The following is a 25,504-nucleotide window of genomic DNA, read 5'->3' as shown; positions in this document are numbered from 1 at the left end:
TATAAATCACTGATGGTCACATGCTAGCTAACACTTGGGCAGCCTGGTCCCAGAGCGCTTGGCCATGCTGGAAAGTGATATGAAACGGGCTGAGTGAGACAGCCCAGCACACGGGAGCACATGGGGACGGGCTCTTATTATTGAGGATGTTTAGGAAAAGTCTGATGTGTTTACCCCTTCCTCCCAGACTCACAAGTATTTGTTGCTTACAGTTGCCCGGTAACCTCACAAATGCCATTTGTCTGGTGGAGCCGAGTGACCCTCCAGCCCCGTTTCAGAGGGACAGTTGCACACATCTGCCTCTCTTCACGCACACGAGACCAGCCTCTCTGCTCCTATTTCCCAGTAAGTGTGTATTCACAACTAGTGTGGACCCCTGGCCCGCACTCCGTGTAAAGGTTACGGGCAGCAAGCATGGGCCACCTTCAGTGAGGGCAAGACCAACAGCCACCGACACGCCCCCAAGTGGCGGTTCCAGGCGAAAGCGGAAGCGTGGGTCCCAAAGCTGCTCCTGCCATCCCGTTGTCCCCGTTGGTGTTTTGAGAATGCAGGAGCTTAAAGGGGAGGCAGCCCATGCGGGCAGGACGGTGGCCAACAGGTGCGAAGGAATCCTCCTGACTCACCAGCCACCTCCGGCAGCGCGAGCGAGGGTCCCTGGGTGACTTCACCCAAGTGGGACGGAGGACACTGAGAGAAGGGGTCACGGTTCCTTTCCCCTCGGTGCTGTCCGCTGCCCTGCCAGTCGCAGCCCACTGATGAAACGGATGTGCCCGTAGGTGTGTTTAAACACGTACACACACTGACCCCTACCTTCTGCCACACACAAGCAGCAGGCGCCTGTTCAGCAGTCCCGTGTAGTGGATAGATCAGAAATGTCTATTAAAGTATTGTGCTTTTTAACAAATTATATACAGTGCTAGGTAATGATTTGAATTTACCTCTTAATTTTGAAATCATTACGGATAATGTTAACTACAAGTTTGTTGAATGAATGGCTCTCCCTGGGGAGAGAACTGACCCGGGCGGGAAGCCAGTGGCTTCACTCCACGAGGGACACAATTTTCTGTGGCTGTTCCCCAGGTTGGTTAAAACCCATGTGACTAAGTCCCACTTGTATACCTGCCTGTTCTTTTTTGCTGGCATTTTTAAATTGAAAACCCCCAGACAGACAGCGAGGCCATATGGGAACCCCTATAACCTCGTGCCTCCTGTAAGAGTTTAATGAACTGTAATTTCACTATCCTTGTACTGGGCAATACCCGCTGCGTGCATCAGCTCTGGCCTGACACCCAATATTGATCCAAGGTCGCGCACGGGGCTCTCCTGTGCTCAGACTTATCCCAGCTCTCATTTCTCCACCAGGGCTCCATTTCCCCCAGGGCTGCTCCTGCCCCCGGAGAAGCCAGACCAGCAGTGGGTCCCCACCAGAATGGCTACAGCCCCCCTTAATTTTCCACCATTTGGGGACTCCCAGGAGCTGCAGGACTCCTGCCCTCTGATTTTGCAACTGCCTTATCTTGTTCCCCAAGCTGAGAAATGTCAGCAGCTCACTAAACAAGCAGGAAAGGTCATGTAGATTATTCTGAGCAAACAGCCCAGCCTTTTCCTAACCCAGCACCCACCTCAGGGCTGGATACAGAGGACAGAGGGATGGATCAGGGCTGGATACAGAGGACAGAGGGGGGGATCTTTCCATAAATACCCGCTTGACCCTGTCACAAGAGCTGCCACTGGGAACGCAGTTCCAGAGTCACCGCCTGAGTTCAAACGCCACCCCTGTCTGTTATCGGCCATGTGCCTCAGTTTCCTCATCTACAAAATGGGTACTGACTTACCACCTGCCTCATGGGAGATAATGTGTAGGAAGCTTATAGCAAAAACCCAAGACAGCCACACATGATAAGCCCACAGTATTTACCTGCTCTCAGTATTATCATTATTTTTATACTCCAATTTAAACAAAAACAAAACAAAACCACCCCCTGTCAGCTTCAATGACAACTGAATACTCAAAATTAAACCTCTTAGAAGGCTGTGCATGCTCCTGCTCTATCCCCAGCTCTGGGTGATGAGGCGGGTCTATGGCAGATAGAATTACATCTGGTTTACATATCTCAACCACACAGGGGAAACATGATGTTTTATTTAGTTGGGTTCAGATGAGACACAGACGCAAGGCTTACAGTATGTCATGCCTAGCGTGGCCAGCACTTGACACCCACCGTGAAGAAAACCTCACACATTCCAATTAACTCAGGGTGGGGTGGGGGGCAGCCCTGGGGGTGGCGGCAGCAGATGTGAACGATCGTGGGATCCACGTGTCCCACTTAGAGGCCATGACAGCTTCAGCAGTGCCGCCCACGTCCAGCCCTACAAGTGGTGCAGACACTAAGCAGACACCAGCTGATCTCTGCTGTTGTCCAGCCTCTCAGAGCGGGAAACGCCTGCCTGGCAGGAGGGAGCAGCCCAGCTCCGCCCTGGCCCGGCCTCGGCTCAGCTTCTGGGGAAGGCAACGCCGGCCGCTGCCCCGAGCGCCTGCCACCCAGATCCTGGGGTGGGGAGGCGGGATGGATTTATCTTGGGAACATTCATCTTGCTGGGGTAGATACCCTACGTGGAAGGAACCAGTGGCCAGAAAGGGCAAAGGAAAGCAGCATTTATGGGGGCCTGCCACGTTCTGTACGTGCACTGTGATCCCATTTTAAAGATGAAGTTGAAAATGGTTGGAAAGTGAGGTTAGACTCAATTTCCCACCCTATAGAGGTGGGTTAAATACTGTGAGGGCCCCCAGTGGAATACTATGCAGCTACGTTAGAGGATAATACATTGTTAACATTTCCCTGTGTCTTTAAATATACAATAGGTTTAAAAAAAAGAAAAAAAAAGCAGCATGCATGGCATCTTCCATTATTTTAATTAAATAATTATATAGGGTGGGGCAAAAGTAGGCTTACCATTGTGAGATACAAAACACACACTTTATTCTTGTATTATTATTTAATTATTGTATTTTCCACATGAACAGCTGTAAACCTACTTTTGCCCTACCCTGTATATTAAAAAAAGGGAAAAAGAAAAATTAATCTCAAAAGATACATAATAAAATTTAGTGGTGGCAGGTTTACCATTGATTTGTAATTTTTTTCACTTATCTGCATTTTCACGTTTTTAAATATGTGTTTAATCTATGTATACTTATCAAATTAAGACATTTTTTTAATCCTCACTGGAGGATTTTTTTCCGTTCCTTTTTAGAGAGACTGGAAAGGAAGGAGGGAGGGTGGGGGAGAGACAGAGAAACATCAACACATCCACGTGAGAGAGACACATCCATTGGCTGCCTCCTGCACATGCCCTGACTGGGGCCCTGGGTCGAACCTGCAACCCAGGTACAGGCTGTTGACTGGGAACCGAACCTGTGATCCTTTGGTGCATAGGCCGACCCTCTAACCATTGAGCCACACTGGCCAGGGCAAGACCTTTTTTTTTTAAAGAAACAGGCTCAAAAAGCTTGCACCTGTTGGAGCTGGAGTCCCAACCCAGTCCTATCCGGAACCAAGGCCAAGCCCTTCCTGCTCCGCCACCACACCCCGTCCCAGCAGCAGCTGCTGCTGGCCCGAGGCTGCCGCTCGCCTCGACCCTCTGCAGTGATCGTGGGGCAAGTGCGGAGCGCCCGGGAGAGCCGGCTCTGGGCGAGGGAGGCACGGGCCCTGTCAGAACAGTTCTTTCCAGCTCCTGGTGAGGAAGGCCGGCCTCCCGAGGCCTGTTCTTTAACCAGGAGTAGAACCGCCTCTGCCCACCTAGGGGTAAAGGAGGTGCCTGCTTTGATGGGGTACCTTGCCTGGGGTACCAGGAACCTGGTGGTCCCACCACAGCAGACCAGACATCGGAAGTCCACCTCCAAATGGGTGGCACCCAAGACAAGGATGAAGGGAAAACAACCCAAAGCTAATGTCCACACGCACAGCTGATGCTCCCACTGAGAGGCAGAAACACTCGCAGGGCACCAGGGAGCACTGACCCGCTCTCCTGAGCATCCACAGGCCTGAGAGCTGCTCCGACAAGGGCACGGGCCCAGAGCCCTGATGAGCCAGATGTTAAGTGGAAGCAGCGCTGGGCGGACTGACCTAGGTTCCAGTCCTAGCTTCTCTACTTACTATGACCTTGGGGAAGGTACTGAACTTCTGCAGGCCTCAGTGTGCTCACTTCTGTGAGGGAAATAAAAACACCTCGCGGGGTAGTGTTTTCTAAAAGGACAGCATATGCCAGTGCCCAATTCATGCCGGTTCTCAACACGGGACCCAGTGAAATTTCACTAAGTAATGATACCATTGTATAGCATCCTCACTATGTCACACTGTCCCCGCATTTTATTTTGCCTTCAAGTAATCTAAATTCCTTACATGGGTTCCTGGCTTTACAGTTTATAGAAGGTTGGTGCATGATCTCACATAAGCCTCACAACTTAATTCCACTTTACAGACAAGGGACCCGGGCCTCCAGCTGAGTTCACAAACTAGTAAGTAGCAGAGCCAGTCTCCAAGCTGCCAGCTCCCCAGCCACCACCCTTTCTTCAGCTCCTCATTTGGGTTCCCTTCCAGAACACGGTCTGACTCACTCTTTCCAGACACAACCCCCGACTGTCCTCCCTCCAAAGTCAGAACAAGTACCCACTGTAGGAGTCATGCTCCAAGCTCCTCCCCTTTAACAAGCAAACATTCTTTCAATGAACACTGAAGACGCTTCCCTATGGAAAGCTCCTTGCTAGGCTCTGAGGGACAGAAAAGGAAGTGAATCCAGCCTCTGTCCCCGAGTGTCCGACTGCTGCTGGCATGGGCAGTGGCGGCCCCTGCCCCCCATCATCCCCAGCTTTCTGGACCCGAGGGGACACCAAGTGGCTGGCTGGCAGCATTGGGCTCTGCTAGGAACTGGCTGTGGGCAGGCTTACCCCATACCTGCTGCCCTACAGAGCAGCTATGACAAAGCTCCTTGGGCCCATTAGCTGGAGCTGCCTCTCCCTGGGGCCGCCTTTCCCCAGGTAGTGAGGTGAATAGTGGGTGCGCTACCAAAATTCAAATCCACCCAGATCCTCAGAGTGTGACCTTATTAGGAAATAGGGTCATTTGTACATGTAATCAGTTAAGGATGTTGGGATGGATCCAACTGGAGTTAGGATGGGCACTAAATTCTGGGACTGTCCTTATAAGAGGAAAGGACACAGGGACATACTGAGAAGGCCACGTGAAGACAAAGGCAGAGACTGGAGTGATGTGGCCACGAGCTGAGAAAAGCTGAGGATTTCCTGGACCCACCAGAAGCTGGAAAGGCCAAGAAGGATCCTCCCTAGAGCCATCAGAGGGAGCCCAGCCCTGCCGACACCCTGATCTCAGGCTTCTGGCCTCCAGAACCCTGAGAGAATAAACGCGTTGTTTTGAGCCACCACCTGTGTGGTACTTGGTTACAGCAGCCCCAGGAAACCTACGCCCTCAAGTCTGCTTGTTCAAGTCTCTGTCGATGGGAGGCACTGCGTCCGAGTGCTCGGCTGCTGTCACGTTGCTGGAGGCACCGGGTTCTGGAAGCCTGGGCTTCGGGTTTCATTCTGGAGCGTGCACACGCGCAACACCCACTCTCACCCCACTTCCAACCTCTAAGAATAGTGCGCTGCCAGTGAAGGGCTCCAGCTCTGTCTCAGAATCGGCCAACTCCCGGGGGAGGTTTCCTGTGGTTTGGGCTGGGATTTCTCTCTTCTCTGGCACTTCTGAGCTGCAGTGGGAACCGGGCTCCACGTCCAATGGCTCGGATTCACTGACGATGACAGGAGCCTGGCGGGACTCCCGGCCCAGGGGGCTCAGGCTGGACGCTAGCAGCATTTTTCTACCCTTGCTGGACCCTCCTGACTCTTTTTCAACATCCAAGGGTATTTTTATTAAAGTCCTCTGGGGTGTTAATAAAATAAAACAGAAAACTGCTCCTCCAGTATGTCTTCCTCCACTTTCCCTGCCAGGCAGGGGAGCTGCCAACAGTGACCTTCTAGTTTCCAGTGGCCACCTGTCACCTGGCAGATGGCTGGGGGAGTCAGAGCCACAGGTGGTCTGGGAGTGTGCTCTCATCCTGGCTTTGGCTTTGCCACCGATTTTCTTGAAAAACCACCTTCCCTCTTGTTTCCTCACTCGCGAAGAGAAGGGCAGGGGGGCAGGATGGTTGGTTAGGTGCTTCCCAGGGCACATTCTAAGAAGACAGACTTCCTTCTATGCCACGGAGCAGCGCGTTGGCTCGTTCCCACGCTCGCTCACCTGCCTCCCTCCTACCTTCACTGGACACTGCAGGCCCCAGGCTGCGAGATGCTGGGCGTGGTAAGAAAGACCAGTGCCCGGCAGTGAGGCAGGCACAGTGACAGCAGAAGAGAGCAGAGGAGGAGACACCAAGCGCAGCACCAGCTGGAGGAGGTGAAGCAGAGAGGAGTCTGAGGATGAGCTGGGTGGCCAGGAAGGAAAGCAGAGGGAGCAGCCAGGCAACGATGAGAGACGAGGTCTGAGAAGATGAGAGCGATGGCGGCAGGTGGTGCGGGGAGGCAGCCAGGTGGGACCCAGATGGTGCAGGGAGTCTGGAGTCTTTCTTGGCAGCCACAGGGGGCTGGGAGGCGCACAGGCAGGGGTGCCACACTCTGATCTGGTTTTCTTTAGGAAGCGTCATCTGGACACACTGAAAACCTGGGGTGTTCTGGGGCCCCCAGAACCATCACCTCCTGTTTTCAGCTGGCTCCAAGAACGCTGCCAGGAGGTTTTCCACTGCCATTCTGAACAACAAACACTGAGGGGACTGGTCTCTCTCTGCCTGCCCTGGGGTAATAATCAGCACTGTTGGAACTGTGGGGTTCAAGTTTGGGCCTGTGGCTCTGTAACTGTGTGATCCTCCAGCTTCATAATCCTGAGCACGGACTCTGTGTTTAAGACTCCTAGGCGGAAAGCTCTGCCGGTTACCAGCTAGTTGGTCTTGGATCTGTTACTTTGCTTCTCTGAGACTCAGTATTCCCACCTCTAAAATGGGCCCATTACTGACCTTGACAGTAGGCATTTCACATGTGAGAAAACAAGTCGATAAATATATTCAGCACCGTGCCTGGCTTAAGACAAAATGCTCCATGCACGTGAGCTTCCGGTCCTTAGGTCACAGGCCTGGGGCAGCAACTGAGATACACCGTTGCTGGAGCCCAGGCGGGCAGTGGGGGGAAGAGAGTGCACAGAGGAGCAGCTGGGCCGGTGGGTGGTGGGCAGAATGATGCGAACATTAGGGCTTCTGTCAGTCTATCTACACAACCACGAAATTTTCCTGCAGCCAGAAGCCCAGGAGCAGGAACTGTCATGCCGGCAAACTGGCATAGGCTTGGGCCACAGCCCGACACAAGTGGAGGTGGCCAGGCTGCCCAAGTATTGGCAGCGGAGCGCTGAGCACTGCGGCCTCATCAGCAGTGTTGAAGGTACTCCCAAGACTCTGGGTGTTTCTTAGCAACTGCCTATTTGGGGGAACACTGAGTGCCACAGGGAGGCTGGCGTGGAAGCCTGTGCAAGACAGGCAGCATCCTCAACCAACATCGGTGTCCCCCTGCAGCCTGGTCCCCTTGTGCCAGCTGCTCTCTCCCCAGGCCAAATGACCAGACCGGGAGACTTCCACGAGGCCATCAGCTACCCGGCAGGTCTCCATCCAGCCTCCAGGACCAGAAGCTTGCAGAGAGGCCCGGTTCTCTTCTCGGCCCAGTTGCCATCTGTTGTACTTCAAACCATCTGAGCTGCTGACATGACACAAAGGGGAGAAAAAGACACCCAACAAAATACACCGGGCCCTCAACACACAGACCCAGGGCTGGACACAGAGGGTGCCATCGATACACAAAGCACCCCGGAATGGGTCTTCTTTGCAACCAACACAGGTGTTCTAGAAAGTTCCACAATACAAAGGCTTGCTGGATTTTGGTTCTTTCTCCATTCTGACAGCCAATACGTCATTTGGTCTTCACAAAATTTACTCTGGGGAATTAAAAAACTCTGCCCGGGCCAGGCTTCTTGGCACAGGCGGTCGCTATCAGGTACGTAATATTAACGCAAGCATCCTCCTGTGGTGACTGCACACCCAATTTAAAACGAATTATCCAATTCAGCTAAGAAGGGACCCTACTCCCAGGAATATGTTGCCAGGAACTCTGTCTTGACTGCTCTCCCCTAAACCCCTTCCAATTAAAATCAAGAGTGTTCGGTACATTGTGAAGATAAGCTTGGATGTTGCCGTGGAGATGGGAGGATTTTTCATCCTATCAACATTTCAATCTCCTGATGAGAGGGGAGCTGGCAACACTTCCGCCTCCCGCCGGGAAGAATGGTCACCGCCAACAACAAGCACAAAAGCTCTGCTGGGCAGAAAAGAATGAGGGATGGTGTAAGCTTCCAGGCCTCCTCCTGCAGCAACCCCGAGAGTCCTGGCTTCAGCTTCTATGAGCAGAAGACAGTTGCTGGCTGTATGCGAGAGGCAGACTCCCCGATTTTCCTTCTCCACCCCCAGGGCAGTTCTAGAGAGGGGTGTGTAGGCTCTGAGGCTGGAGGTGTGAGAGCGCCAACTCTTCCAGCAGAGAGAAATCAATTTGCAGGAACCGGCCAGAAAGATCAGGGACACAATCAATGCCAAGAAGAGTGTGAGGAGGCAAAGATTTTTATTTCTAAAAATGCAGATCTGGTCGTGGTACTCCCTTGCTTCCAGCCCTTTATTAGCTCTCTGCTGCCCTCGCCATAAAATTCCAACTCTCTGGAACGATACACTCCCGTGCTCCATTCGCCACTCACTCTTCCAAACCCCTATTTCCCTCATGCCCTAAATAAATACCCCGTGGCTGAAAAGTTGAAAGCCTCCCTGCCTTAGCACCTGCTGTTCCCTTTCTTGGTAGATCCTTTCCTGGCTTTTTTCAGCCTGGGTCAGGTATCTTGAGCTCTTGGTGGCCTCTCCGCCTTTACTCCCTCCCCGCCTCTCCCGGAAGATGCTGGAACCATGGTCCAGCGAGCATTTTACACACTGTGTTCGACTGTAATTGGTCTGCATGTCTGTCTCTCTCCAGTGGGTGAACTTCGACTCGGAGACCGAGGGATGGTGGGACTCTAACCTGGACAGCGCCTGCCACTCAGAGAAGATGGAGACTCGCAGGGCGCACTGTGATTCAGAGGGGCGAAGAAGAGTCACTTAAATATTAAAACATCTTAGTAGCTGAATTTTCAGGACAGCCTATACACACAAAAATAGCCTATTGGGTAAAGGAGTTGTGGCTGTCCCTCTTCAGTCATTAACAAGCACGACCAAGGGCTCCTGATGGCTCACAGGTCACAAGAGCCGTCTTCTCTGTGTGGCTTGTGCAGGAGGCAGGACAAATGTCCCAGTTTCCTCCTTTGCACCTGTCTGAGCTTTTTCAGTGAGTGATAAGGAAAATGTCATCTGTGTTATTATTCTGGCCAGTACTTGGTAGCACCTGATGTGTCTGGGGCACTGTTCTCAGCTAATGTGTGAACTCGGCTAATCCCCAGCACGGCCCCATGGTGGAGACCACCCATTTTACCAAAAAGGAAGCTGAAACCAGAGGGAACAGGCAAAGCACCCACGGTCGGAGCTGGATTCACACCCAGACGCCCTAGCCCAGAGCTCACGCTCCCAGCCACCTCGCTGTGACGAGGGAGGGCGATTTTTGGTGGAGCGATGACTCACGGGCCTCAGCCCCAACCTGACACCAACAGCCCTCCATTACTCTCCCCGACGCCTTCTGCAAAGTCCTGCACACGTTTTCCACGTCTTTTCTCTGCCCACTTCTAGCTTTCCGGAATGAGCTAAAAATATAACATATAACACAAAAATAATGCTACACTTGTGCTCGTCTGCTGTGGCAGGAAACTTCCCTATGAGGACAAACCAAGGGATGGATGTGCGATCTCAGCCAAGAGCGGAGAGGTGAGCGCGAGCAAATGACAGAAAAAACAGCAGCGAAAAGGATCGCAGCTGTCAAGGTAGGGAGTCACCTAACTCACATCCTGCACACAGCGGGGTCAGGATAAGTGTCAGGGGGAGGGGAGGGGAGGGGAGGGGAGGGGAGGGGAGGGGAGGGGAGGGGAGGGGAGGGGAGGGGAGGGGAGGGGAGGGGAGGACAGTAAATGGCAGATGGGGTCGCCCCCAGTGCTGGCTAAGTGAAAAACCCAGGGGGAGCAGAGTGGGACACACCATGTGTTCGGGGGTTTCACGTGCACAAGGACCCTCCTCAAACCTGCCTCTGAGGTGAGAGCCTGAGCCGTTTAAGGCTGTCATTTCTGTGGGTCAGAAATGGTCAGATACTGGCAATGTCATATGGTTCAATTTATGCTCGGGGCAACACTGGCAAAATGGAAAGAAGTGTTCACCTAAGATGCAAGATGCGTAGACTTTTTGTAACCTCCTTTGCCACTTCTCCTCCCCCTCCTCCCTCTTTTTACTTTAAACTACGTCAGGAGTCTAACGATCACTCTCATTCATCACGTGAGAGCATCTCACGAGAAAGATTAAAACCGCCGTGTGCCTATATACGTACACTGTGTATACATACACGTTTGTGTACTGTGTCCCCGCATATGGGTACAGTGTACACGTGTCCAAGGACACAGAGCACCTTCCCCTGGTGGCCAAGCCCGTGTGAAACACAGCGCAAGCCCCGCTCCTGCCCTCACTCAGTGCCAGCTGGCCGCTCAAAGGCCCTATGGCCAGGCCTCAAGCTCAGCCCCAGCAGAAGAGGGAAGGGGTGCTTTTGGGGAGCAGGACGCTCTGGCCGCCGGCGCCCCGGGCCTTGGGTTCAATGGATTTTCCAGTGCTGAAGTGATTGATAATAAACAAAAAAATGTCTAAGGCTGCAGTATACTTTGTGCTGCCTAACTGCCCACCTGGAACTCAGGTGTTCAGAGGCGAAAGAAATGAAAGGCCCAGAAGGCAGGGCCCGTGTCCTTTGGGTAGGAGCGTGGGCACCCTGGCTCTGCGGCACCCTGGCTCTGCGGCACCCTGGATCTACGGCATCCTGGCTGCAGGAGCTGGGGCAGGTTTCTCATCCAAGTCCCGCATCCTCACCTGAGAAAGGAGGCGATGCCAGCAGGACTGTCTCGGGCTGTTGTAGTTTCAGGGAGATGAGGGTAGGAAGCCCTCAGCACAGTGTCTTAGACACAAAGGACCAAAACATGATGGGTGACCAAGGCCTCTGAAATTGCTTTCCCTAGAGATTGAAAAAATCTGCTCCAGGGAGATCAGGTGTGGTCTGAACAACAATGGCTTTGCCAGTCTTTTCGTGTCATTTCCAGCCCACAATCTCCCTTCCTGCTGACGATAGCCCCAATGACGATAGCTCCTGCAATCCATAGCCCCAATGCCCAGACACTGAGGCAGGACTCCTTTCCTTTGACACCTTAACTTAAAACAATGGGTTGTTTTTTTTTAGTCTCAAAGCCAGGCTTTTAGGCACCCTGCCAGCAGGCAAGCTGACTGTTTTCCTTCAGAGGGTCCCAATTCCCATCGTGCAACTTAGAACCTGAGTAAAAACGCAAAACAATAAACCGTCTGCCAGACTTCCAGACAGTGCAATTTGCGAAAAGTGCTTTTACATCTTAGTGGGACTCTGCACTGAGCCAGGATTAATTAGTTGCCACATTAAAGGAAAGCACCTTGAACATTTCGATGACATAATCATATGCAATTAAGATCACACGAAGGAACACTTCATAATGAATGATGCTGCCACTTCCTCAACTGTGTAATCCTTCTGTCTCGAATCCCAAAGGTTGGCAGAAGGAAAGCGCTAAATATAGATCAGGAACTAATATTTAAATCAGTTTTTAATTCACCTTTCGACGTGAGCGGTAGAACCAGAATGGAAGCTCAGCCTTATCAGGACTCTAAGTCCTTCTATGAGGCTAAATATTCAGCAACAACAAAGCTGCAGAGAAAGGGTCAACAATTACAGCCCCCAAGTGACTGCCCCTAGACAGCAATGTTTGCCCTGGTTGGAACATTAACTGCTTTTCCAGAAATGATGAAAACTCACCCCAACTGTCCTGGCTCTGGCAATGATGCTGTATTATCATATAACAAAGCTTCTTGACATGTCTCTGTCACTCAAAAATGAACATGGTTTTTCTCTTGATTATGAAGTTTCCCACAAATTTGCAAACCCCATGTACCAAGCAAGCATTGTTCTAAGTACTGACCATGCAACACTGGCTTTGTCTTCACAGCAATGCTAAGCCAGGCTTGGCAGGATCCCACCTTATAAATGAGGACACAGAGGCACCAAACTGTCACATAACATGCCCAGGCTACCATGCCCCCAGGAAAGGCCCATGTGCGGGAGCTACAAACCAGATGAGACAGACTTTCTAGATTTTAACATTCACTCCATCACTCCAGCAACCATGAGGGCTTCCAGGAAAAAAAATCTCCATAGCACAGCTTTTTCTCCAAAAAAAACCCAACAAAAACAAACAAAAACCAAAAACAGCAACAACCAAAACTGCATCAACTGCCTCTATTTGATTTTCCAGCTTGCTTCACAGTGCAGTTATCTGCTTTCCTCAATGAACTATGGAGGTGGCTGGTGCTCCACCTCCCCAAGGCAGCCTCAGGTCAGGCAAGGATTTACCTTGTCATAATAGTATCGCAGGGCTCTGCTCAGCTTATCGTAGTTCATGTTCGTTTTGTTTTTGCGGAGTCCCCACAGCTTGGCCACTTCTTCTGCTTTGAGGAGCTTGAATTCACCATCGTTGGACGTCCAGCAGATCAGATGCTCATGTTTCTGGTCCAGCAGCAACTGCAACAGGAACTGCCACAGCGTGATTGCACTCTCCATACCTGGGGAGGAAGGGGGCGGGTCAGAGGGCAGTGCACAGCCAAGCCTGGGGGAGGGGGACTGCGGATGAGTGCCCCAGCTCCCCCCTCATCTGCCCCCCCGGAACCTAATAACGTCAAGTTCGTGTTCATCCCAACAGGCCACTCTGAATCGGGTGCCTTGGGCTGCATTTTGTAAACAGTTACAATTCAGAAATACAGGGGAGCCCTGTGATCCTCACATTCACAACACACATCCCGGCAAGTGACAGGGTTGCATTGGAAATCAAATGAAAAATGATTAATGAACTGCTCCCTTGTGGAATCAGTCCCCATTCAAACGATTCCCCACTTCACACTAGTGTCTGTTCCCACCCACCCTATCAACTCCTCTGGTGGTGGGTCTCTAGTCCGTTAATTGCTATGAATGCTGGACCCCTTGGTACGTGCCTTTGCGGGGCAGCCTGGGGGAACGGGGTTGGGGTATGTAAGTCAGTGTAACTGCAGGATGAGTTTCACTGTAGCGAGGAAGGGTTTTGTTAGATTAGTCTCTGTGTTCCCAGCGCTCTGATGACCTAGCGCAATGCTCAAATGTAGCATGCACCAGCCGACAGACGTCTGTCACTTGAAGACTCCTTCCTCTACTTTCCCGGGCATGCACCGTGTTGCAGATCAAACCCCACTGTCCCTAGTGCAGAGATGGGAATACCATTCTCCAGTGTGGACTTTGTAAGTACTGTTCCTTCTGCCTAAAATGCTGTCCTCTAGCTTTGGAGGCTGGTGAGCTACTCATTCATCGGGCCCAGTTCAAATGGGGCCTTCTCGAGGGCATCTCCCCCCACCTCCTCAGGCACTTTCCCAGCTTCAGACGTTGGAGGACTTCCATGGCAGTGGGTAGCAATCCTAAAAACGGTACCAGCAGCAATAATAATCACAGCAACAATCCATTTCTCTTATCAACATACATGAAACCAGGAAAAGAAGAGGTGGTGGGCTGTAATCAAAAGCTTCACCTCAGAGCAACTGTCACGACTGGACACGTGACGTGCACTGGGTTCCGACGTGGGCGGGATGGGGTGACAGTCAGTGCTGGGCCAAGGAGGCCAGGGACTAACAGAGGGTGGAAAGTTAGCTTCTAGTATGAAGAGCAGCTCTAAAAGCAGGCCGTGAGCTGGGGACAAAGCCAGAAAGAACTACGATAGCAACGAGGGGACAATGAAGTTCTAGGAGGCAGCCAGGCATGACTGGAACAAGGGAACAGTGAGAAAGGTCCACGCCCCTGGGAGGCAGAATAATTGCTTCGGGAGAGTTATCTGCTCCAACACTTGTGTCATCTGCGCAACTCCTCTCCTGCACTCCTCTTACAGGGGCGCATGCGGGCTGACAAACTGTTTCCCCTTCCACATGGCAACGGGTGTGAAAATACCCAGCCACCCAATAAGTATTCATGTCCTCATTTCCTTTCACATGTTTAGCCAAAAGAACACGTTTTATTGTTTCTCCTAAGCAATGTGGGTTTCTCAATTAAAGGAAAGCAGATTAGGAATGTTCTCCAAATACCCATACAGCATTTTATTTATGGCTCTTTAAAGGAGAAATCAACCTTCCCCACAATGGCCACTCAGTCTGCGAGACTGTAAATCACTGAGTTGTTGGATCAAAACCGCCTCTGCCTCTCACGAGCCTTGTAAGCGCCACTGCTGTGATACGAGGCAGCCTGCCGGCTCCAGCTCCCAACAGGAACCACCCTTCCAGTTACGGGGGATGGGATGAGCCACACACTTTCTTCCCATCACTGGCGCCAAGAATTGCTGACAGCTGTCTCAAAATCTTTGGCTTTATTTTTTGGCCAAACCCTTCAGAAAGTAAGCTTTAAAATTTCTTTGAAACTTGAAGGAGATGCTAGAGGAGTCTGGGCCTCCCAGACTTCTTGAAGGGGGATGCAAAGGGCAGAAGGCTGCCAGGGGCATTGGAGGTTTGGATGCAAGGGACCTGTGGAAAGTGGTCGGCCACCCGCCCCTCCTCCACCTGTAACGGACATGAACCACTGTGCTCCAGAGGGGACAGGAGGCCACTGGAAACATCTCTATGCATTTTACACTCAGTCCTTCTTCCACCCAGGACTCCTCAGAGCTCCTTGAGCTTCCTGGAATCCCTTCTCATGGCGTTCCCATGTCGTGCATGGGAGCATGTTCTCCAGCCATAGTTATGAGGACCCACATGGCAGACTGGGTAAACGCTCTCAAACCTTCCCTCCTTCCTCTGTCCACATAATCGTGCAACAGTGCGCTAGAATGGAGCGGGTACCTTTTCCCCATCCCACTGAAATTTGGGCTTGGCCATGAGCTTTGACTTGGCCAATGGAATGGTGATAGAAGCTATAATGTGCTGATTCTCAGCCGAGGTCTCAGAGGTTTTCACATGTTTGTACTTTTCCTCCTGTGCTCCTGTTACTACCATGAAGTCACTGACCCAAAATGTGACACATGGGCCCAACCTGAACTCAACCTGAAGCCTGGAGCCAAGTCTCAGGACCCACAGTCTGAACGAGCATCCCTGAAGCCAAGCCATGAGAAACACAAATGATGCTGTAAGCCAGCAAGAGTAGAGGCAGTTTGTTACACAGCACCATTGCAGCAGAAGTTGACTATTACAATGCCTGATGCCTTTGCTTAAAAAAAATTCTCTCTTCACTGGGGTGCAATGTCTTTACACTATAGTACATCATCGGCACTTTACAGAAAGTATTCAACAAGATGTAGAGGGATCCTGCAGATCACGTCTTTACTCAGAGGGCTACAGTGGGCTCAGTGATGACCATGAGTACAACGGCCATGGCTAAGACAAAGGCAGGAGGAAAGGGGGAAAGAAAACCAAGGGGTAAAGAGTAGAAATGAAAAGTAGAGGAGCAAGTGGTGGAGATGGGGGCCTCCAGATCTGGGGCCTCCCAGACTTCCAGAAGAGAGGAACCGGGCTGAGGGGAGGCATGGAGCTGTGAACTAGGACTCACAGAGCTGCCCTGCAAACTCTCAGATGCCAGGAGAGCTTGGAGGTGGCTGGGTAGGTGGGTGTGGAACATTCCCTCCCTTCCCCCTCATTCTCACACGCCGAGGTGTTACAGACGGGCTACCACTACGGACTGGAGGTACTGGGAAGGGTTAAGGGTGAATAACACCGCTCCACCAGAGGTGACGAAGGCATCGGGAATTCCTGCCTAAAGCTGAGGGCCTTCTCCTCTCCGCCAGCTCTCTCCAGCCACCCTCCACCCTGGCTGGGCCACCAGTTTCGATGATTGCACAGCACACAAATCTTCACTGTTGAAAATCCCAGTCACACATTACTCAGAGATGAGTCTCAGAAATATTTCCCTGTGAGCTAATCATCACATCTAGAAACATCTGTCACTCCCTTCAACACTTGGCAGAAGTAATCCTGGGATAGAGTGGGCCCCAAAGACAGCTGTGGACCCTCCCACACCCTCTGGCCAGAGCCATAGGTGGGATTAAAATGTGTGGGGGGGGGGCAGAGGCCACCAGCTGATGTCACTGCTGTGCTCCTCCCCATTCAAGGGCACTCACTACATTTCTTTGATTTTAGTTCCAATCTTAATTCATTTTAATGGTGATTAAGTTAAGTGTCATAAGTTACACAGTTGTTTTCACATACAATCACGCTTCACATTCGGTCACACCTCTGCCAGATACAAATTTTGTTCCCTCTGGGACACTGGAAAAGAATCTAACATCATGGTTGGGGAACATGCTCTTCCAACAACCGCCAACACTGAACGTATTAGCAAATTCATCCAAATGAGTCTCTCTCTCGCCAGAAAAAAAAAATCTAAGTGGTTTTTTTGTTTGTTTTTTCTAAATTGACTCCTCAATGAAGCCCTGTATCTTAACATACAGGGAATATGAGTAACTCAGACGGTATGCCCTGGCTCCTAGTGCATAGAAGTTCCAGAAAGCGTTGGTACTTCAGATGCATGCCGGATACATTCTTATGCAAACAGAGGCCTGCTTTAAGTTAAAACGTTTCATCAGCCTAACCTCATTTAGCTGATTTGTAAAACTCTCCACTGAAAATATACATAGAACACATGAGCCCTGGAAGGTGTGGCTCAGCGGGCTGTGCACTGACAGGTTGCCAGTTCGATTCCCACTCGGGGCACATGCCCAGGTTGTGGGCTTGATCCCCAGTAGGGGGAATGCAGGAGGCAGCTGATTTATGTTTTGCTCTCTCTCTCTCCCTCTCCCTCCCTTCCTCTCTCTCTAAAAATCAGTAAGAAATCTTTAAAAAAATAAAATAAAAATATATAGAACACATGAAAGAAATGCTATATAAATGCTCTAAAAAATACTCCTCCAAATCAAATTTCTGCTAATTAGAAAAATGCTTCTCCTTCCCTTCCCCATCCAGACCGTATTCTGAATACACGAAACTGCATTGAGTATTCTAATGCCACTCTTTCTGTCAAACCAAACTCTGCGCTTGCACACCTACGAGGGTCAGTCCACGTTAAGCTGTCGCCGCTCTGGCGGGCAGAGGAGCCCCTCAGCACTTGATGCTGTCTCTTCTCCTCGGACTTGGCCTGGGTCGTGTCGCCTGCCACGGACGTCACCATTTCCACTGGAGCTTACCACACAGGACAGTCGCAGCAGCCGCAGACCCACCTCCAGGCCTCCCCGGGGAACAAGGCTACCTGCTATTTGCCCCAAATGCTTCTTTCTCTCCCTTAGCAGTTTATACCCCAGACCTTGCCGCAGCGGAGTCCAGTCAGGTCATCTAAAACAGGCTGTGCAGCTGCAATGCTGCACATACCTCCCTCTAAAGGCACAGGGGGGGAAGTAATAGGTTCTCCCCTTCTATGTAAACAACAAAACTGGATATAAGCTCCTCAGGGCTTATAATTCTCATAGAACGGTAAGTGAAATTCACAGATAAAATATATCCCCCCCCACTCAAATTAACAGTTAGCTTTACATATGAGAGAGGATGTTTTGTGGAAACATATCCCATGCTCACCGAATGACTGAACCAGCGTAGGTTCTTTTGAGTAACATGTGTCTGCACCGCTATACTTTCCAAAGACTCAATTCTCTCCCCACTTCTTTCAATTTCTTTTTTTTTTAAAAGTCAGAACACGCATCTATTAAGTTCACCATCTTATACGGGCAGGGTTCACAGCACCCTAAAACAATTATAATAGTAACATCGAAGATCAAGGAATCACAGGTCTCCATGAAAAAATATAATAGTAATGAGAAGTTTGAAACGGTGTGAGAATTACCAAAACCTGACGCAGAGACATGATGTGAACAAACGCTGTCAGAAAAGTCAATTTCTTTTTTAAGTGTCCATTTTACGCCCAGACACTGGGTATCTGGGACACAGCAGTGAACGACAGAGACGGAGACCCCCGTCCGCACGGAGCCGGCCATGCCCCGCACACGGGACATCACGCGGCACCTGGGGGACCAGCTCCCCGGGCGACGCAGCCGGAGCCCGCGGGGCCGGGGACGCGCGGGACAAGGTCCCGGGCAGCCTCCCTGAGGAGCTCAGAGCCGAGGCATTAAAAAGTAATCTGCAGACTGGGTACAACCCTGGCCCTCCGACGGAGACGGAGAGGAAGACAGGGACAGGTTCAGTTTCGCGCATCTATGCGGGAGGGAGCCAGGCAGGGGCGGGAACCGCAGTGACCGGCGCCAGGAAGAACCAGGGCGGGCCTGCCGCGCACTCAGCCGGCGGTTCACACGCAGCCCGCCTCCCGCCTGGGCCGGAACGGACGGCGCAGGGCAGCAGGGTCACCGGGCGCCTCCGGCCGCCTCCGGCCGCCACCGGCCGCCGGCCGCCGGGAGAGTCGGCTCCAGCCGGGACCCCCGCGTCGCGGGGCCACCGGACCTGCACCCGAGCTGGGTCACAGCGAAACAAACGCCCCAGGGCCCGTCACCTCGCACTCAGAGCCCTAGCGGTCTCACACCCCTAACTTCGGGAGTTTTCTGTACACAGAGGGTTCCCCCCAACTGATTAAGCTTCAAGCCCCACAGAACCTGGGCCTGCCCCGCGGGAGCCGCTCCTCAGCTGCCGCCTCCCTCCCGGAAGCAGCCTTCCTTTCCGGGGAGGGGCGTTCGGCCCGCCTGCCACGAGGTGGCGCCAGACGTCTTAACGTGAGAGGGGACCGCGGGGCTGTTTATGCAAAGCGTGGGGTTTTTTCGCTTCCATTCTTAGAAGTCGAGATACCCACTAATTTGTTCTTCTTTCTATTGATGGCAACCTAACGCTTCGCTTTGCATGTTCCTGAACTCATTTTTTAAAGTTACACTGAGGTGGGAGTTGAGGGGGCACAATTATTATCTCTGATTTTCTAAAGCCTATATATTGCAGAAACTGAAGCAATCAGCCGACTTAAAAAAAAAATTAGTCAGAAATGAGAGAGGCCAAGGAAAGGAGAAAAACTCCTGTGTAAGAAATAAAGTAGGTGTTCAGTAAGTACCTGTCTCCCCCCCCCCCGTTAAAACTTGTACACTTAGAGAAATTAGGATAGATATGAACACTTCATATAGAAAATTCTCTTAAATTCAGCTCCTTTGTCCAACTCCTCTGTCTAAAGCAGCATCTACTAAGCATTTCTGTATCATTATATAATCAATGCCCAAGAGAAAGGGCAGAAACCATTTCACTATATAAAACAAACCCTGTACTCAAGTCAAGGAATTGGAAAACAACAATTTGTATTATCTGAGGTCTGCAGCAACTCAGCAAAGACTAATTTAAGGCATTAAGTAAATAAGGGTAACATTTGGCAACTATGCAGCCCATGCTTGAAATCTTTTCTTATTTTTATAGGTGGAATGAAGATTATTAAAATGTATTTTCAAAAGTCATTTTAATTATTGTCGATCACTGCATATTAAAAAGTGCTAATCTGTGAGGTCAAGTTCATGTCCCTCAAAGCTTTTCATCTTAGCAAGTGCTTGTACTCTTTCATTCTGCGAATATCTACAGACCACCCATTTTTTAAGAGTAAAATGAGCAGGAAAAGAGAGGGGAAGCAGCCACTGCTCAGCCTACTTACTGAGCCTTGACAGTTTGCAATGTTTTGCAAATACTGTTTTTCAAACAACTCTTCCACCTGAGGAAAGAGACTTTTCAGGGGAAATCGCTGATCGCCACTGTAATAACAAGCCGTTTACTGCGTGAATGATCCACCCCCCTTCCTTCTGAAACTGCGTTATCTCTGGCAAATTAGAAACAACTCAACTGGTTTGTCCGGTGACTTTCATATGGGAACTTCCTTTGGAAAAGTAAATGGACAGCTACACTAACTGGGGCTGGGAAAGTGTGTTTGAAGCATTCTAGTTCCTCCCACATCCGTATATTCAGGCCACTTCCCACGGCACCCCACCCCACTGCACCCCACCCCACTTCTGCACGACCCAGCCCTCTTATCCCACATGGAGACCCAACAGCACCTCTTCTCACTCGAGGCCGACTCCCATGGATACCTATTTGATCCCTAACTTGGCAATGTCCCCGAGCTTCCTAACATTCCTGGTGCAACGTTTGCTCTTCTGGACTTGAGGATGAAGAGATGATGAACCCACAGGGTAAATAAGGACCTGGTTGTCCCAGCAGCAAACACCTATTCCTCTACCTCAAAGCAGAAAGTCAACTGGAATGAGCTGGTGCTTGGGGAAAGCTCGGCTCCGGGCTCTGTCCATTATAAGCCTCCTAGGAAGCCTTCAACAAGGCACCCACAAATGGAGCTCCTTGTTGTTGGCCACCACTTCATCAGTGTCAACCAGCAAGTTCAAACAGCAGCAAACAGGCATTCTGGAAAAGGTGTGCACTGAATCTAAACTTCTTTGGATCTTAATTTCTTTACCATTGAAATGGGGATTGTAACGTCTGACTCCAGAGACTCTTCTATGTGTCAAAAAGCCTAGACATGAAACCATTTTCTTTTTCCTTCAGGAGAACGATGGACTTGTCCACTTTTCCAGTGTCTTCTGACCGCCTGAGCCCTGCATCTCCCCACACCGGGTAGCGACACAAGCACCCGAATAGAGCGTGTGCCATCTGAAGTCTTCAAGGTACCCATCACCATTTAATCTCTTCTCTGAAAGCATCAGATGCAATTTTTATTGGGCAGTTAAAGGAACACAAGCCTGCTAGATCAAAGCAGCCAACTGGTCACCCAGCCTTCCCAAAGAGAGGCTGTAGTTCATTATAGCCAGTCGGTTAACCATATCCACCTCCCTCATATATCAGCTTGCCCAGGAAACAGATTTAGAAGTCCTGGGCACTGCAGGGAAAATCTTTCCAGGTAACCAACTGCATGAAAAAGCAGACCATGTCCTGAAAGATGAGTAGGGCCGTAAAAATCAGAGGTTCCTACAACCTGGGACAGCCCCCAGATGCCCCCCCAGAGTCCCACATGGACATGCAGGCTCTGCTGACAATGCTTTTTCTTTTTTCTTTTTATTCATTTATTTTATTGTTGACAGTGTTACAGATGTCCCCCATTCTCCCCCTTTTGCCCCCCTCCAGCCAGCCCCCCCCACCCCAGGCCTTCACCAGACTACTGGCAGTGCTTTTTCTTTGAACAGATGGTTGGGCCGTGCCTTGCTTCCCAGACATTTCTGGACTAACACCCGAGCGTTCACTTTCTCTGCGATTGTCTTGGGTGTCCATGCTGTTTGCGCGTGTCCGAGTTCTGGCCCGAAGCACCGGGCGCTGCAGTTCTCATACTCGGTAACACTCAGCTTCCTGTTCTGCAGGTTGCAGGCAGGAAACTGGAAAATGGGCCACAGGAAACCTGGCCTCCTACATCTGTCCCACTTTGTAATTGCAGCTCCGGTTTCATTTTGCCTGTGTGTCACCTCTGTTTTAACCCTCAACGCGACGGCCAAACCCTGCTCTCTGAAAGAACACTTAGGGCCCAAGAAATCACACTGACACTGGTTTCCTCCTCAGAGTAATTAGCCCCATGAATCCAATGGGGGGGGAAAGAATACTAACTACTTTCTAATTCTAAGTATTTTAATTCTAAAAAAATACTAAGCAAATGCTCCTAACAGTAGTCATTTGGAATCAAAGAATATGGAACTAGAAAAATGATTCACTAGATGTGATAAAGCTACCAATAAGTCCCCAGTGAAAACTCATGCCTATTTCAGAATACTGTACACAGCAGAGGTTATTTCAGATAAATATGATTACTACTGGCCCAAGGCTGCCTGATGACTTTTAACTTTTGAGGCTTTGATAAATAACATGAAAATAAGCTATAGTTATCATACCCCATTATAATCTCTCATCATAATACTGTTTCAAATTATGTTTCTTAACATCACCAACTGTTAGGTTGAGCTTCATGAAATTGCTGTTTTATATAGACAGCCTAAAGCGTGTAACGAGAGAACATACATATACACACGTACACACCACACACAATCACATCCCCAGGGCAGTATCTTCTTCCTGTGTTTAGTCCCTGGACCTGTCTGAGAATCTGAAATTCTCTAGGGGAAAAAAAAGATATATTGATATAAAATATACACAATTTCAGTGGGATTTATAAAACCCTCACGGTAATTTATAAACCTCAAATAAAGAGCCCTGTGCTAAAGGAAATGCTAGCTACAATGTCCCCCTCCAGCAATACTGAGGTTCCATGGAATTCTCAATAAGGCTCATACCAAATAAAAAATTTTTTTAAAAATCCAGTGCTTCTTTAAATAAGGGCCTCTCTTTTTAAATGCTAACATTTGATAAGCATTTATGTGCCAGGCATTGTGCTGAGTGCCTGATACATGCTGTCTGAATTTAATACTCCGGGAGGAAGTCGTGACTTAAAAAGGTGAACTAAGCCACTCCTGGCCACAGGAGTAACAGGGGCAGAGACTCCCATCCAGGGGCACGAGGCTCCACAGTCCAGATTCTTAATCACCACACGTATTCCTTCTAGCAGAGGCTCCATTTCTCATATGCACACCTCACCGCTGCTACGAGAAGAGTCTCCGTTTAACTTAGGGCAATACAACATTCCCACTAGGAATCAAATCAGGAAATCTCCTTGTTTATTTCTGACTTTGCCTCATCGGTCACTCCAGTTGTCCCAATTGGTTCTGTTTTAAGAAACGAACTTCAAACCCATCCCACCACCGTTTTTGTTTTTAAACCAATTTCCCTTTTTAAAAAGATCTGTCTATGGGTTTAGCTATGCTCCAGGTTCATCCAACACTAAAGGATGAAGGTGAGAAGCTGTACCTTCTGTGACTTAGCGCCTCCGGGCAGGAAGGACGCCTCCTCCAGCATCCGCCTACTCAGGGTGTGCACATAAGACGGAGGAACGAGAGAGAAGATGACAGTCAGAAGCGATCTAGCCTGGTCCCAGAGAGGGGCCTAGCGCCTGAGCCACTCCCATGATGAAGAAACGAATTTCGAAAAACACTTCCCATGTGAGCAGGGACAGGCTGGGACCCGCACTGACACGGCATGACAGCACCCAGTGTGGCACCTAGCACCCAGAAGGGCTCTAAGTTTTTCCTTTAAAAACAAACACCTCTGGCCCTGGAGGGTGTTGCTCAGTGGTCAGAGCACCAGCTGTGCGCCGGAGGGTTGCAGGTTCAATCCCAATCTGGTCAGGGTGTTTGCAGGAGGCAATCAGTGTGTCTGTCTCACACTGATGTCTCTCTCCCCCGTCTTGCCCCCACTCCCTCCCTTCCACTCTCTCTAAAAATCAATGGGAAAATATCTGAGGGTGAGTATTACAAAAATTAATTAATTAATTTTAAAAAACCCACACTTCTGGGGAAGCCCTGTTTCAGGTTCTAAGAAAGAAATATTTGGGATTTCATGGAGGATCATGACACACACGTGGGGGGGGGAGCTGTTTTGCATTTAATAAAATTTACTTAAAATCTTGCTAACTGTTCTGAAATTTGAGCTTCAATTTAATGAGCTCCCTAATTTCTAGTGGGTATTTTCCCTCCATACTCCCCTTGTTTCTTGTATTTCATAGGCCTCTGAATGGAAAGCCTTTTACCTAATTTTTTTTACTGTTCATCTTAATACAATTTGGTCCTGTGCACAAGGGAAAGAGGTCAGAACATATAAATCCTCACCTTGTCCCCGGCCTTAAAAGATCAGGGCTCTCAGGCAGGGATGTCAGTTTCTCTCCATTTCAACTTCTTTATCTATGAAACGGGGATATGGACAACCCTACCCCCTCCAAACATAAATATTATCAAACTAAAGACTTTTTACAATTAAAAGTATTTTGAAAGTAAAAATCTAAGTTATCCTTTTGATCAACACACTGTGCAAATGATCTCTAAAATAAGGGGAAAATGCCTCCAGCTTCAATAAAGCTTAACAGATACATGTTTAAAATCTGTGTCTTCACATCAGAAAATGTTTATTTGCTTAGGTGCTTTGTTAAGATAATTTCACGAAAATTGAAAACAAAGCAAATCTTCCATACCACTTCCACTGGAATGAAATCATAACCTCTGAGATGAACTTGAGAGCTGCTCTGTGCTGAATAACACACTGGTGAAAGCCAAAAGTATATGCCCAGCGTGGTAAGAACACTTGCATGATACAAAATGATGGTGGTTTTTCCACATCCAGAAACTGAGCCGTTTCCTGCCAGAGCATCCTCCAGACTCTTCTATTGTGTTGAAACTGTAAAATCTTTCTAAATCAGGACTTCCTCCCATTATGCTTTACAGCGTCTTTCTGGGAAGGGTAGATCCAAAGCAAAAGGTAGGAATTCCTGCAGCACCACCCAGTGGAAACATTAGAAAAAAAAAAAGGCAAGATAAAATATGCTTAAGAGAAGAAAAGAAAATTCAGGCCTTAGCTCTTCTCATTAGAAATCTGGACATTGCTCTTTTCCCACCACTGGCAACCTGCAATATGTCTAACAATGGCACTCTCCTTCCTGGGGGCATTCCTTGGGGCCACCCGCACAGACGACAGCCATTGCCAGGCTGCCCTGCCTCTCTCACGTGCACACACTGGGCCAACACCACGGCCAGGGTGGGTTGGGTGTGGGTAGGACACCATCCCTTCCTCTCAGGAGGGTTCCCAAGGAACCCTGGGCACCGGGAAACGTGCAGAGCTGTGCTCGCACCCCTGAACTGCTGCAGCGTCGGGTATTTGGGGCAGAAAGGCAACCATCTGTACACCCTCCCCTGTCCCTGGCCCGGCTGCACCTGGTCGGGCCACCTCCAACATCCGCACGGCAGTCCTACCCCCAGCGGCACCCGGGGAAAGGTACAGAGCCTTGCCTCTCCTCGTGGCCCAGGTGTTCCCGTCGCACCAAAGCTACCCGGGTCCCACAGCCCCTGCCCTCTGCCCCCACCCCATAGGTCCATTCAACTGGTCTCTTTTTTTTTTTTTCTTAATCCTAATCCCAAGGATATTTTTTCCACTGATTTTTTTAGAGTGTGTGGAGGGGAGAGAAGAGGAAGAGAGAAGGAGAGAGGGAGAGAGAAACATCCCTGTGAGAGAGACACATCAAGTGTTGACTGGTTGCCTCCAAGCCTGCAACTGAGTTACGTGGTTACGGGCCTTGATGAGGAATCGAACCCATGACCCTTTGGTCCACCAGCTGACGCTCTAAACACTGAGC

The 25,504-nt window shown here is 50.0% G+C and overlaps 1 protein-coding gene across 1 annotated transcript in view; it reads right to left on the bottom strand.

The window, feature by feature from the left end:
* The window catches only part of ELK3 (ETS transcription factor ELK3), a 58,889-nt gene that overhangs the window by 21,230 nt on the left and 12,155 nt on the right, over positions 1-25,504 (bottom strand). Inside the window, exon 2 of the mRNA XM_016221794.2 lies at positions 12,677-12,885. Coding sequence (XP_016077280.1) covers positions 12,677-12,883 — 207 coding nt within the window. The 5' untranslated portion in view covers positions 12,884-12,885. The remainder of the gene's footprint in view (positions 1-12,676; positions 12,886-25,504) is intronic.

Source organism: Miniopterus natalensis, chromosome 2, assembly GCF_054644295.1.
Source record: "Miniopterus natalensis isolate mMinNat1 chromosome 2, mMinNat1.hap1, whole genome shotgun sequence".
Taxonomy (NCBI): domain Eukaryota; kingdom Metazoa; phylum Chordata; class Mammalia; order Chiroptera; family Miniopteridae; genus Miniopterus; species Miniopterus natalensis.
The sequence above is the reverse complement of the archived record's forward strand: the minus strand, read 5'-3'. Positions and strand labels throughout refer to the sequence as shown.